Source organism: Rutilus rutilus (assembly GCF_951802725.1).
Source record: "Rutilus rutilus genome assembly, chromosome: 3".
In the NCBI taxonomy this organism is placed as follows: domain Eukaryota; kingdom Metazoa; phylum Chordata; class Actinopteri; order Cypriniformes; family Leuciscidae; genus Rutilus; species Rutilus rutilus.
The window spans coordinates 27,771,207-27,785,981 of NC_140211.1; the positions used below are offsets into that span (position 1 = coordinate 27,771,207).

Here is a 14,775-nt window from a genome sequence, read left to right on the forward strand (position 1 = left end):
TGGGGTACTGGCCAGAAATCCAGCGAGATGTATGGGATCACTGCAAACAATGCCAAACCTGTCAGCAATACAAGCCACGTATATCCAAACTTTCTGGAACCCTTCAATCTACTCCGGTAAAGGAACCCGGATATATGATAGGCATTGATCTTATGGGACCATTCCCAAGGAGCACAAAGTTGAATGAGTATTTATTGGTTTCTGTGGATTACTGTAGCAAGTGGGTTGAGGTGTTCCCGTTGCGGTCAGCAAAGACACCTTTGATAACTAACATCCTTATCAAAGATATCTTTACCCGTTGGGGGGTACCTACGTATTTGGTATCAGACCGAGGACCACAATTTACCTCACAACTTCTGAACGCTACCTGCAGACAATGGGGTGCCATTCAAAAACTTACCACTGCATACCATCCGCAGACTAACCTGACAGAAAGGGTGAACAAAACTCTCAAGACTATGATTGCCTCATATGTCAAGGACAATCATCGGAATTGGGACCAATGGATCCATGAGTTCAGGTTTGCAATCAATTCAGCTTGGCAGGAGAGTACGAAGTATACCCCAGCGGAAATCGCTCTGGGACGCAAGTTGAAAGGACCCCTTGAACTATTCCAATATCGTTCGCCTGATCCTGACCAATCTGCGTATGAAGTTGTTGAACGTCAGCAAGCACTACTGGAGAGAGTAAAGGAGAATGTTGCAAGAGCCCAAAGCAGACAACAGAGGTACTACAACCTGAAGAGGTGGCAAGAGACCTTCCAGGAAGGGGAACTCGTCTGGGTTCGTACTCACCCGTTGTCTCATGCAAGGGATGCCTTTATGGCCAAACTAGCTCCTAAGTGGCATGGGCCAGCCAAAGTCCTGAAACAGTTGAATAACGTAAACTACAGAGTTGAGCTGTCAAGCGACCCTAAACAAGTTGAGACATACCATGTAGAAAATCTGAAACGGTTTTACGGCCAGGTCAGGCCTTCTTCTGAGAGGGGGGGTGTGTAACAGTTCTAGTAAACTGTTACCTGTCTCCTATGTTGAATGCAAGTTGTAATTTCACTCCCTGCCATTAGAGGGCACTAGGGAGCCATTATCTGGGAGATCTCTCCAGGCCAGAGAGTTAAAGGAAGAGGGAAGTGTGAGTTAGGTATACCTGTTAGCTGAGAGCACATGCTCTTTCCATGCTTTCATTTGGAAAACCCTGTTGAGGAACTTCTGTGTTCGATATCTCAATGTGAGTTGATTTATTTGTTTCTTTAACATTAACAAAGGTTTATAGTGCGAAAGTATTTTGCTTGCTGAACCTCATGTTGTATTGTTTGTTTTATTTTGATCAGAGGGTTTTGGTATCTGCTTGATATTGAGGGCTTCTCAACTGGTTCAAGTTCTTTGTGTCATTATCTTCAACGTGGAAGTATATCCGAACTCCTGAATGAAAAGACACTTTTTCTTTGGATTAACCCTTGATTGAACAAATGTGGAAGATGTTCTTCTAAACATCCTAAACATCTACAATGGTGTGATGGACCAAAGACATTTGTGCTAACTTTGGACTTGAATATTGGGTGTACATTTATAAGATTTTCCTTCCAAACACTCTGCCTCATGTAATTTTGTCAAGACATTTTGTATGATCTAAAAATGTATACTGTACCTAAGGGAAATATAACTGTTGGTAAATGGTGATTGATCCCTCCTCATTTATTTATGTGACCCTTGACTTTAGTGTTACACCGTGACTAATTAAAAATTATGACGTAAGGCTCAGACGGCATCACCAAACTGTTGGCTTGTGCCTAAACCATTCAGAAACTGAATACCAAACACTAATACTGAAACAATAACAACATAACATGCACAATATTAACAACTTTTATTAGCAACAAATAGCAGCTTATAAAAAAGTGCAAATACAACAGTCAAACAGAATTAAATTAACATAAACTTCCAGAACAGTTTTCGCGCACACAAATCAATTAAATGAAATCACACAGCCCGAAAAACTTTTAATAACAACAAAGAGCAGCTTATAAAAAAGTGCAAATAGACCCACAACAGTCAACCAGAGTTTGATTAACATACCGTTTTTTCATAGTTTGGCTGGTCCTGCGACTTATAGTCAGGTGCGACTCATATATCAAAAATAGCAAGGAGACATTTTAATTGTTGACTAATAAATAAGTGCTTTCTGTGTCAGTGTCCGGCTGTCAGCTGCAAAGATGAAGTTGACGATGCTGACTTGCGATCTTCGCAGTAGTGAACGCGCCAGAGAGAAATGCACATTTCATACGGATTACATAAGCAGAGAACAGTCTGTTTTCTTTCGTTTTGAATTGTTCTGTTTAAAAGTAGACATTTCAAGCTTTCTATATATGTATTCCATTTATGAGACGAGCTCCAGGTTCACGCGCCGGCGCCTTCGTGTCGTGATTATCTATATTTTCTATATACTTCTTATTTATTAAATCCAGGCAATTGGTTGATGAAACATTGATTAAAATTAAGATACAATTAATACAAAACGAAATTAAATTTAAAGACAGGCTTTGTGCTTTCTGCTTGAGGTCTCTGTGCAAGTTTTAAAGCAGTCTTTTAGTGCCGCTTTCAGAGCGCTCACGTCCATAACAGAGAACTGTCCCATCCGTAACATTGTTTTTTTTTGTGAAATACATTTCTAAACGACTTATATATGTTTTTTTCCTCTTCATGATGCATTTTTTGACTGATGCGACTTATAGGCTACTCCGGAGCGACTTATAGTCCGGAAAATACAGTAAACATCCATATTATAACAATTATTGCAAATCAATAGGCCTAAATTAAAACACAGTCCAGTCTTCTTTCCAATATTGTTTTTAACGAAAACCAAATAAAAATACCTGAATCAATTAAATAAAAAATACACACACACACACACACACACACACACACACACACACACACACACACACACACACACACACACACACAGTGCGAATAGGAACTGTGTGGCAAGTGGCAACAAATCTAGTCAAGATTTTTCACCAGAAACACCAGCATGTTTACTTTAACAGGGCAGGACCGTGAAATATTAAATTGGATTTCAAAAAGACGCCACTCTGATTGGCCGAGGTAACACGCTAGGCATTTGGCGCGATTTGGCGTGTTCAAGCATTGCAAAATTGCTGGTGAACCCATCATTTCCTCTAAATTGAAATTCGTTTCATGAAATTCTATTCCGCAGCCACTGAGGAGTAGGCTACATCAAGGTGAACGTGTCTGAGCACCTCAAGCACGCGCCGCAATGACTTGGAGGTGGAGGATTCACTACGTCCTGATGAGCCAAGCCTACAGAACGTGAATTAAAAGAGTTCAATTAAATTACAATATAATTATTTGTTCATAATTCTGCCTCCACTGTACATTGTGCTTGATATATCTGGTGCCCTTCTGATGCCATTCAGGGCCATTTATTTTTTAATAAAGATGGAAATGGTGATATTGAATTGTGATTTATTTGTATGTGTAAACTGTAGTGTTGTATGTATGTAGTCCCATGTTTCCAGAGGGTGGAGGACATGTTTTCTGTGCCAGTTAATTTTCCTGTAGCTTTGTTTGGCTCAGCAGCTAGTTTGAACTGGAAATGCATTACACCTTTATATGCGTCTCCAGTTATCACCTACAGCTGAGACAATCAAATGGAGTTTTTGGAAAATGATCTAGTCCCATTTCAGAAGGTGGCATACTGTTCCAGATCATTTCCTAAAAACTCCATTTGATTGTCTCAGCTGTAGGTGATAACTGGAGACGCATATAAAGGTGTAATGCATTTCCAGTTCAAACTAGCTGCTGAGCCAAATAAAGCCACAGGAAAATGAATACATGGTACAGAAAACTGTTCCTCCACCCTTTTGAAACATGGGACTACAGTTATAGAAGTTGTATAAAACCAACGTCTAAAATTAGTCTAAATTTGACTATAAATAGCTCTTACACGGAGGTCCCACGGACGTCAACATTAGACGTGCGGTAGACGTCGAAAAAATACGCTTTCTCGCGCTCTCATCTCTCCGACAGCTTGTGACACACAAACCCACCTCACTCACTCGTTTAATTTGCTCCGGATGATTATTGTTGCCGTTACAGGGCTTGAATTTTGGCATGGGATTGTGTGTATTGTGCATTATTTTTTACTCCTTCCCACAGATTTTGTGTTCACACCTACCGTGATTGCAGATAAAGCCTCCTCTAAGTACTAAATTGAGTTCTTTTTAGCTGCTTATTGACTTTAAATAGTCAAATACACACAAAATAATGTCAAAATGCTGGTCTTGGTGAGTATTCAAGTAAACCCAGTCAGTTATGTTTTTAAAAAGTTGAGAAAGAAAACATGTGTGTAACAGTATAATGGATCCTTGCGTCCGGTCTTAAAGTAACATCAGGTATATTGGATAATATTAGATAAATTAATATTAAAAGTATCTTTAGGATTTATTACTACAAACTTCCATGGTAATGATGAGATGTTCCGGTCCATGATCTTATATACCACAGCTAAGTGAAATCGACATGGTAATTAAACAATAAGTGCTAGCTAGTTACTGTTACAAACTGCTCCGAGACACTAAGGTTGAGATCCAAATGCAGCTTTAATTAAGGGGCAACCCAGACACGTAATCCAATATACAGGCAATAGGTCAAAACACAGGTAGGCCATACAAACAAACAAACAAACAAACAAACAAACAAACAAACAAACAAACAAACAAAACAGGCAGGGGTCAGAGGCAAAAGAGTAATCCACAGAACAGGCAAAAAAAAAAAAAACCAAGAGACACGAAACCAGGGGAAACGCTCGGAAATGCAGTGCAACAACATACAAAACTTCACAGCGAGTAAATGAGTGAACAAGGTATAAATAGGCTGAGACTAACAGGGTAATGAGACACAGGTGAATGCAATCAGTGATGATGAGTCCGGGCAGTGAGTTATGGGAAATGTAGTTTGTGACGGAATGATAATAGTCTGGTGTGGAGTGCCCATTGGTGGCTCTCAAGGGCACTCCAGCTGGTGACCATTACAGTTACCACATGAGAATAGCCAAACAGTATAGATGATTTACAAAATCATACACAAAGAAATGTGCATGATTGGCCAAAATTTTACTGTTCTCAACAAAAATCTGACCCTATATGAGTTTTGTAATTTGTAGAATAGGATTTGTGTATACCTGCAATGAAGAATTTAAAAAGGTGTAACTGATGTGTTGTGTTTGTGAGAGAGAAAGGGAAAAAAACTACTATTTATTTTGTATATAATCAATATATACAAAAGAAGTCTCTTCTGCTCATCAAGCTAAAAAACAAAAAAAACAACTAATATTGTGAAATAATATTATAATGTAAAACAGCTGTTTTCTATGTGAATATATAGTAAAATGTAATTTATTCCTGTGTATAATATTATATCATGTGACACTGAAGACTGGAGTAATGATGCTGAAAATTCAGCTTTGCATCACAGGATTAAATTATATTTTAAAGTAGGCTATATTAAAATAGAAAACCATTATTTTAAATTGTAATTATATTTCACAATATTACTGTTTTTTCTGTATTTTTGATCAAATAAATACAGCATTGATGAGCAGAAGAGACTTCTTTCAAAAACATTAATAATAGTAAAGTTTCTAAACTTTTGACTTGTACTGTATAATCAAGTGATATTTAATAATTAACTAGGGCCTGTTGACCCAATCAGCATTTCTTGTCCAATGGTCGGTCAGTTTCATTTTTTAATTCCATCCTTCTCATGGGCATTTAATATTGACTTTTCAGCATAAATCTCTTTTTTTGGCCCATTTTATCTGTCAAAGAAAACCTGTTTAGTAATTATGCACACCTGAATAAAGGTGTCCTCATTAACAATTATATATCACTTATAGATGATTATATACAAAATGAATGGTAGTTATTAAGAATGATTAGGTTTTGAATTGATAAAATGTGCTTGGGAAAAAAGTATGATTAGATTAGACTATAGATAGACTTTTAATTAATGAGCAATAGTATAATAAATATGCTTGAACTGTAGATGTACTGTATGCAAATATAACAAAGGGACACAATCAGCTGAATATTCAGGGTTGTAAACTTGTTACCTTTAAGTAAAAATCACTGTTTTGAATCCAGAATAGATCATTTGCATGATTTGTGTAGATCCAGTGGAAAATGTGGGTTACATATTTACATCCCTGATATTACAAGAGCAAGGAACTTACATTTTAATTGCCAAGGCAAACCAATTTATCTGCTATATTCTCCTGTCCTCTATTTTCAAGGGTAAAATTTCTTAAAACATATTCTACTCAACCATATGTCTTTATTTTGTGGAACACAAAAGGAGAGTCGCATAGTCTAATTCACCATTAATTTATTTTATTTTGATAGAAAAACGATAATAAATTGTGACTGAGGATGTGAGTCTTTTAACTTTCTCCCTTGCATCTCCTTGTGCCCCACTGAAAATAAAAGTCATATGCATTTTGGGACAAAATAACATTGAGTAAATGAAGAGTTTAGATGCAAAAGCCTCGAAGTGCCATCTGAAAATTTCTTCTGGAATGATCATTTTTATCAAGCTCGTATATTTAAGTTCAGTAATTTCACTTAAATGGCAATGAAAGTTACCTATTAATTGTCATTTAAGTGAAATTACTGAACTTAAATATACGAGCTTGATAAAAAAATTATCATTCTAGAATCTAGAAGAAAATTTCAGATGGCACAGAGGCTTTTGCATCTGAACTCTGCATCTGCATTTTTTTTAGCGGCGTCTAGTGGTGAGGTTGCGAATTGCAACCAGCAGAAGCGATGTCGTCGTCTGAGTCAGCAGAGAGTAGCCAGTAGCAATGAGGTTTATGTACAAGGATAAATTAAGAAATTAGGTTTACTTAATTATTCAGTAAAACGATAGCCTATGTTATTGCGAATATTATTGTTCCTCGGTGTGTCAGTGTTTTATTCGGTGTGTCAGTGTTTTATTCGCTGAGTTTAGCTAGCTTCTTTGCACGAAGAACAACTTGCCCCTTTCACACAGAGATTCCGGAAAATACACGGATAAAGTGACCCGGGATTTGGATTTGGTTCATTCACACTGCCAGTGATTTTCCGGAATCAGAGAGCGAGTTCACACACAACCCGTGTATGTCCCGGAAAGACACGTGACATCGATGGGACTTGTAATGTCTCAGCAGTGTCTTCAGTTTGCTTATGAGCTGCGAAACCACGCTTGTGCATTTATTTCTCTGATTCGATCATAAAATTGCGCATTTCGTACCGTTTCACAGCTCTGGCGAACGATACCGGCTTCAGCGTCATCACTACGACACGGCATTATTACGGCTTTTGTTAACACAGCGCGCGTCCCGGGACTGAACATCAATTGGGTCGTGTTTGCGTTCACACAGAAGGCGTTCCGGCAATTTGCCGGCAATTTCCCGGGTTCAATGCGCTGTGTGAAAGGGGCTTATAGGTCCCCAACCCGGCATCGATCCCGGCATTAAACCCGGGTCGTGTTTGCGTTCACACAGAAGGCGTTCCGGCAATTTGCCGGCAATTTCCCGGGTTCAATGCGCTGTGTGAAAGGGGCTATAGTGACGAAAAAGTGGAAAAGTAAAGGAAAAGTAACTTAGCCTACACGAGTTTGGATTCGGACTCGGGTAACCCAAAGCAGAACGGCAGCTACTGTCAGCAAGCTGCCCGTGAGTCTATATCGCAACAACTATCTAACATCAGTTATGTAAATATAAGAACCTCATTTTGTAAGAAACATGGGGGAAACAGAATCCGACGGCAAACAATCCAGCTGTCAGAATCCGTCCCCCCCCCCCCCCCCCCCCCCCCCCGATGAGAGATGTTGATGTAGTGGGTTTGACTGATAACAGCTGTTGTGCCGAATTTCGACCCCCGCGAAATTATTACCCCCCTACCATTGGTAGGTTGTTAGACAGACCCATCAATATTATTTTTGCCAGAACACTGTTCACGCCATATCGGAATTACCCAAATTATGAGATTCCGACTTGTAAAAACCATTCATGTTCTCAAACTCGTAATTCAACTTGCAAACTGAATTTTCTGAGAGATGGGATATTGATCCTTACATTTTAAACTTTGAATGATAATATTTGTTAAATGTTGTTTGTCAATGTTATTGGCTTATGTTCAGATATGTATATACACTTTATCATCATTAATGCTTCACAAATTAATTTTAGAAATGTGAAAAACATTTAAAATAAACATTAGGCCACTCAGAATGCAAAAAAGCTTAAAATTATATAGTATTATTAAAGATAATTAAGACTAGTATTACAATTAAAATGATTATTATAAGCATTACATAAGGAGATTTACAAAGAGTGAGTAGGCTATAATTTACTTGAAACAGCTTATTTTTTTTAATTAAAGCCTTAGTCTTAAAACGTGTTCTGCCACATTTATTTGCTGTCCTATCTTTTTTCAATTAAATCATGCTCCTATTTTTTCAGTATGCTATATTATACAACTTAAAACTATATTAACCAACAGTTTTTTAGATAATGCAGCAAATGACTGATGAAAAAAAAGCTCAGTTTTCATCTGATTGCTCTGTGATGTTGACCTGCTAATAAAGGCTTCTTACTACTAAGTGGTCTAATAGTTAACACTACTATAAATAGATTTCTGTACGTTTCTGCAAAGTTTCACGGCAAGTAAAAATTTTGAAGACTTAACTATAAAATATTTTCCAACAGACATGCCAACTTGCCAAGTTTTTTATATAGGTGTATTATAATGACAATTACAAAGCACTTGTGACTCGTGAGGTTTATATGCAGTATGTGATGCAGAATGTGATATTCTTGTAATACAGTTGGAGTTGCCACCTGTTTTACTGCTGAACACTGTTGCTATAGAGAGCACAACAGGTGAGAAAAGGCACAGATTTCAGCGATAAAAGTGATAGCAAGGAATCAATCTCATTCTTAATTTCTCTCAGTTATTACACATACAATAAAGGCCTATAAGTTATATTTCTCTGCTTGTTGCAGGGTGAGACATGATTTAGTGAAAGCTGTGTGTTTGTAGGTCTGGTTATACTCTACACCAAGTAGAGTTGTACACCAAGTTGGTTTGTTGGGAGCAAATGTTCCCAAAAGGGCAGATAAAACTGAAATCACCTACATTGTGGAGACCAGTCAACATACAAAATTCTTTTTAATTAAAATCCCAAAATGCAGAAATATTTATAACGTAGGTAGGATATGTAAGAGGGTAGAACGTATAAGTAGCTCAATGTAAAAACAATACAACTCAATAGAACATCCACAGAACTAAAGAAAAACAAATGTGTGTGTGTGTGTGTGTGTGTGTTGTGGGGGAAGGGAGGAGAGTGTCCCATTGGCTTAAGGAAAGATTTGCTTCCTTAAAGAGAATGGAGAAGCTGTATGGAAAGCCTATATAAACTCTACTTGCTGACACTCTTTCCCTCTAATTTCATTTAAAGGTTCTGCTGCGCACTGTAAGGTGAGTCTCTATTATTCTGTCCATCTCTAGGGTTTGCACTCTAACATTTGAGCATGCCAAAGACCTTCAGAACATCTCACTCGTGCTGAGCAGCCACACAGCCAAGAAATCAGATCAATAAGCTCAAAAATACACTTTAATATGTGTACTGGGGAAAAAAGGTCCTGGAGATAAAACAGTGGCTGTTGCCTAAAATGATATTATGCTGTTTTTGTTATTGTAGAGGTTATGGATATGTTTTGATGTGTTCTTTGTAATCAGTTTTGGTCAGTTTTAACTTTTTAATGCATTGTAATGTCAAATGCTCAAAAATGTTTAGTAGACCTCTGATTTATATCATTAAGCACATGCTGAAAGTTAGCTATTTTCTGTCTTAGTTTATCAGCATTTTTGCAGTACGTTCAGCATGCTTTGAAATACATTCTTCTTTGTAGAAGAAGAACCTTCTTTGCAGGTTCTTTATTGCTCTAACATTCATGGAACCTTTCCATTACACAAAAACAATGTTCACTGTTCATTACACTGTTCTTTGTAGAGAAAAAAAAGGTTCTTTAGATTTTTTTAAATGTTCTTCACACTAAGGAAAAAAGTTTCGGCAACACTTTCTATGAAGCCATGAATTATAATGAATTATAGCACCATTCATACTTAATTAAAAGTATCATAACTCATTAAGACCTATTCGGCATTTTAAGAACAGTTATAGTTACATTTATATTATTTTTATAATTACTTATAAGTCATGCATTTGGTTTTTCAATGCGCATGCTCATAATCCATTATACACTGATTTATTTAAAGTATTAAAGTATTAATTAGCCAGTCGTATGGTTCCATGAATGTATTTATATAGATGTAACCTGCATTGCTATAATGTTATTATATTACGGTTACAGTGACTTTTAGTCATTCAGATTTATTTCTGTCAAATAAGTTAATATATTGTTATTAATAGCGGTGTTGTGTTCTTATAAATACTTATTGTGATTGATAATACAGTTATAAATACATCATTGATGGCTTTAAGTAAAGTGAAAACATTGGAAGTAATTTTCCTAAAGCAAATGTTAAGAAATCATGAAGATGTGCTAATTGTACATTTGAAGTTATTTATTTGGAAATGTAACTAATGAACAATACTTACTGTAATAAAATAATAGGGGGAAAAAATGATATATAAAACTGCTAAAAGCAATATGCATATTGCTGAGGAGAAATAGATTTTAACTAATCAAAATGACCATTCATGACCTCTAATAAAAACATTAGCCATTAAAGACATAGTTGGTACAGCAAACAAGTGTCACTGGAACTATGTAATATTTGATCATTTATAAATCAGTGTATAATGGATTATGAGCATTGAGCATGTACAATGAAAAAGCAAATACATATCTAATTATACAAATAATATAAATGTAATAAACCTATAAACTAAACTATAAAACTATAACTGTTCTTATAATGAAATATAGGTCTTAATGTAAATAATCTTTATAAATATATTTATAGAATACTTATAAATACAGCTATAATTCATTATATGCATGGGCTTCATAGAAACTGTTACCAAAGTTTCTTTTCATAGCTAAAAGGTTTTGCGGAACTAAAAATGGTTCTTCTAAACCCCCTTTTGGAACCTTTTATTTTAAGATTGCATCACCACATATTACCTTAAAACACCTGATGACATAGGTCAGTCCATCAGTCACTCAGTCCATGTCCAATCCAAAATCTTTTTTTGGCAGGAAAAGTATAGAACTAATATAGTTCTTTAGACTAGCAGAGTATTTTTACAGTTGTGCAGGGTTTCAGCTGTTAGGTGTTGAAGCTGAGCAGATTCTACAAGAGGCAGCAGGTTGTCTGTCAGCTGTCTCGTCTTCCAACAAAGGAACACTAAAACAAGAGCACAAGACAACTGCTTCTCAAATTTAAACCCTTCAAACCCCATCTCTCTTTCACATTATCCCAAGCCACATTTAGACCTGCTGCAGGGCCAGTGACTGAATATAAATTGTTTCCATTAGATTGAAGACTGCAACACCCCCTCCTGCCACCCACGGGCATCTTCACCTTCTGAGGGAGCGCCACAAAGAGACCGGCAAGATGTCTGAGTATGTACTGAGTTACAACATCATGATCTTTGTGTGCTGTGAAAATTATCATATAACTCATCGTCCTCGATCACTGAACTCATAAAATACATTTAGTGCCAAGCTCCAATCAGCTCATTTTGTATTTATTATTATACATACAGTACTAGCATACATGCCTAAATAATACAATTATCAAAAGTACAATGCTTTTTTTGGAGTTCCATCTCTTATCGCATCGCAGTCGCTGAATGATGTAGCCTACTGTTATGTGCTCTCTGAAATTGTAAACATTTGCTTTCTGATAGGAAAAAGATGACATCCAGCCGTAGGCAACATCTGAAGGTAAGGCCAACTCTTTCTTCATGAGATCTGGGCTATTTGAACTGTCAGTGACTCTCTTGTTAATTACTGTCTATGCTTCTTCTCGTCTTTGTGCTCCAGAGCTTGTTGCTTCAGATCGCTCATGGGCTTTTGGAGGAACAGGCAGCTGAGGAGGAGCAAGAAAAACAGCGATACATGGAAGATAACTGCCCTACTCTCTCACTGCCTGGAAGCATGCAGGATCTACAGGTACAGAGAGAGAGAGAGAGAAAGACAGAGAGAGAGAGAGATGCAAGCTGTAATAGAATTACATCATGCTTAAGAACAGTTTTATACAGGCTAAATGTCAATTCACACTGCACCAACAGGTGTCGACCAACGCTGACAATCACCAGATTACAGTACGCTACTTCTCAGACTTTACACAATCCAACAAGCGGCAATTGAGCAAGTGCCGACCAACGGCAACAGACGCCAACAGGAGTAACACACTGATTTGGCTAAAACTGACAAAGCGTCTATTGAGTTAGACCCCTTCCTGGGTCAACATATTTTGTTGATCCTGGAACAACTTTCCTGTCCGAAAATGTAATCTTAACCATTTTATCCCTACACTTAACCTTAACCCTAGACATAAGTTTTCCCTAAAATCAGAGAGAAATGATAGGTGAATAACACTGATGTAGAAGCACCTAACCCTGGTTGTAAAATCTGATTGGTTGATTGGAATGTTGTTCCTGGATCAATATCTTTGTTGATCCTGGAACAACATTCCAGTCAACCAACCAGTCACCAAGTGCACATAACTCAATTGTGTAGCCTACTTGGTGAAATCGGTTCTGCCCATTGGGCTAATGCTAATGCCAGTGCAGTGTGAATTGGCCTAAAAAGCACACCATCTTATTAATTTGCAGGTATTGCTGTTTGATGTGGAAATAAACAGATGACTAGGCCATGTGTGAAAATTTGTGAAAAAAAATGTATCTTTGCGGCATGTATCTTTGTGTAAAGGAACTGTGTAGGACGTTGCACCAGCAGATAGATGCCATTGATGAACAAAGATACGATATGGAGACCAAAGTGGTCAAGTCAAACAAGGAGGTACTTCTTAATGGTTCTGTTCTACTTATAGAAATTTAACTTCTGTAACTTCTAAAACTTCTTTTTCTTGATCACTTGAGATTGATGATCTGAAGATAAAGGTTCAGGACCTGAAAGGTAAATTCAAGAAACCTGCTCTGAAGAGAGTGCGTATGTCTGCTGATGCCATGCTGCAGGCCCTGCTGGGCTCCAAACACAAAGTGTCTCTGGACCTGAGAGCCAACCTCAAACAGGTCAAGAAAGAGGTCAAGGAGGAGGTGAGCACACAGTAATAGCCTTTTAACAGAAACGTGCAATAAAATGTAGGCATAACTCACACTCTTTTGGAGACTTTTACAGCAAGTCAGTTGTTAAACATGCAGTCGAAGATAATGATCTGAAATTCTGTATGCTAAAACTTATGAAAAAAGTGATTTAAATGAGAAGGCTTATACTGTAGTTTTGAAACGTTGTACTTTATCTGCTGCTACAGGAGAAGGAGGCAGTGGGAGACTGGCGTAAGAACATCGAGGATAAGGCTGGTATGGATGGCAGGAAGAAGATGTTTGAGTCTGAGGCCTAATTCTGTTTTTCTTCAACAATTTTACATTTCCATTCAATGATTTGTTTGGTTAGGTTGTCTTAATTCTTGTGGTCCTCAGTGTTATGAAAGATAAAAAGTGGTAATGTTCTCTATTGTGTGAAGTGATGTTACAGGTGGTAAAAGTAATACAGGAAGGAGGTTTTGATGTATGTGACGGTTGGTTTTATAGCTGAGGCTTTAAATCTATAATAAATAAATAAATAAATAATCTGACTTTGCCCCTTTGCAATTTCAACAAATAAATTGACTTTGGTCAGTAAAACCCATTGAAATACTCAAAACAGTATTGAGAGTAGTTTGCTGGGGGGAAAAAATAGAGTACAAATCAGGGAATCAAAGTTTTACACCAAACATTATTTCACCAGTCAAATGTACACTCATCGGCCACTTTATTGCACACCTTGCAAGTACCGGGTTGGACACACCTTTCTCTTCAGACCTGCTTTAATTTTTCGTGGCATAGATTCAACAAGGTGCTGGAAACATTCCTCAGTATGTCTATATTGACATGATAGCATTGCGCAGTTGCTGCAGATTTTTCGGCTGCACATCCCAAAGGTGCTCTATTGGATTGAGAGCTGGTGACTGTGGATGCCATTTGAGTACAGTGAACTCAGTGTCATGTTCAAAAATCCAGTTTGAGATGATTTGAACTTTGTGACATGGTGCGTTATCCTGCAGGAAGTAGCCATCAGAAGATGTGCACTGTGGTCATAAAGGGATGGACATGGTCAGCAACAATACTCAGGTAGCTGTGGCATTTAAACAATACTCCATGGGTACTAAGGGGCCCAAAGTGTGCCAATAAAATTTCATCACCACACCACTTCATCACCACCATCAGCCTAAACCGTTGATACAAAGCAGGGTGGATCCATGTTTTCATGTTGTTTACACTAAATTCTGACCAAAGTCATGCACTGTTTTTGCCCTGTCAATGCATCTTCTATTACCCAATTTTGGTGAGCCCATGTGAATTGCAGCCTCAGTTTCCTGCTCTTATCTTTTAGGAGTGGCACCCAGTGTGATCTTCTGCTGCTGCAACAGCTTCAATGTTTCGATGTGTCAGAGATGCTCTTCTGCAGACTTTGAATTTTGACTAGTCTGGCCATTATACTCTGACCTCTGGCATC

General features: G+C 37.5%; 1 protein-coding gene across 1 annotated transcript; it reads left to right on the forward strand.

Annotated features, from left to right (window-relative positions):
• The first annotated feature begins 9,460 nt into the window (after nucleotides 1-9,460).
• tnni2b.1 (troponin I type 2b (skeletal, fast), tandem duplicate 1) lies at nucleotides 9,461-13,758 on the forward strand. The gene is made up of 7 exons (XM_084405523.1): nucleotides 9,461-9,541; nucleotides 11,569-11,655; nucleotides 11,943-11,979; nucleotides 12,079-12,207; nucleotides 12,970-13,059; nucleotides 13,140-13,316; nucleotides 13,532-13,758. Exons 2-7 carry the CDS (start codon nucleotides 11,648-11,650, stop codon nucleotides 13,619-13,621), a joined length of 531 nt encoding a protein of 176 aa, XP_084261649.1. The 5' UTR covers nucleotides 9,461-9,541; nucleotides 11,569-11,647; the 3' UTR covers nucleotides 13,622-13,758.
• Nucleotides 13,759-14,775: the final 1,017 nt, after the last annotated feature.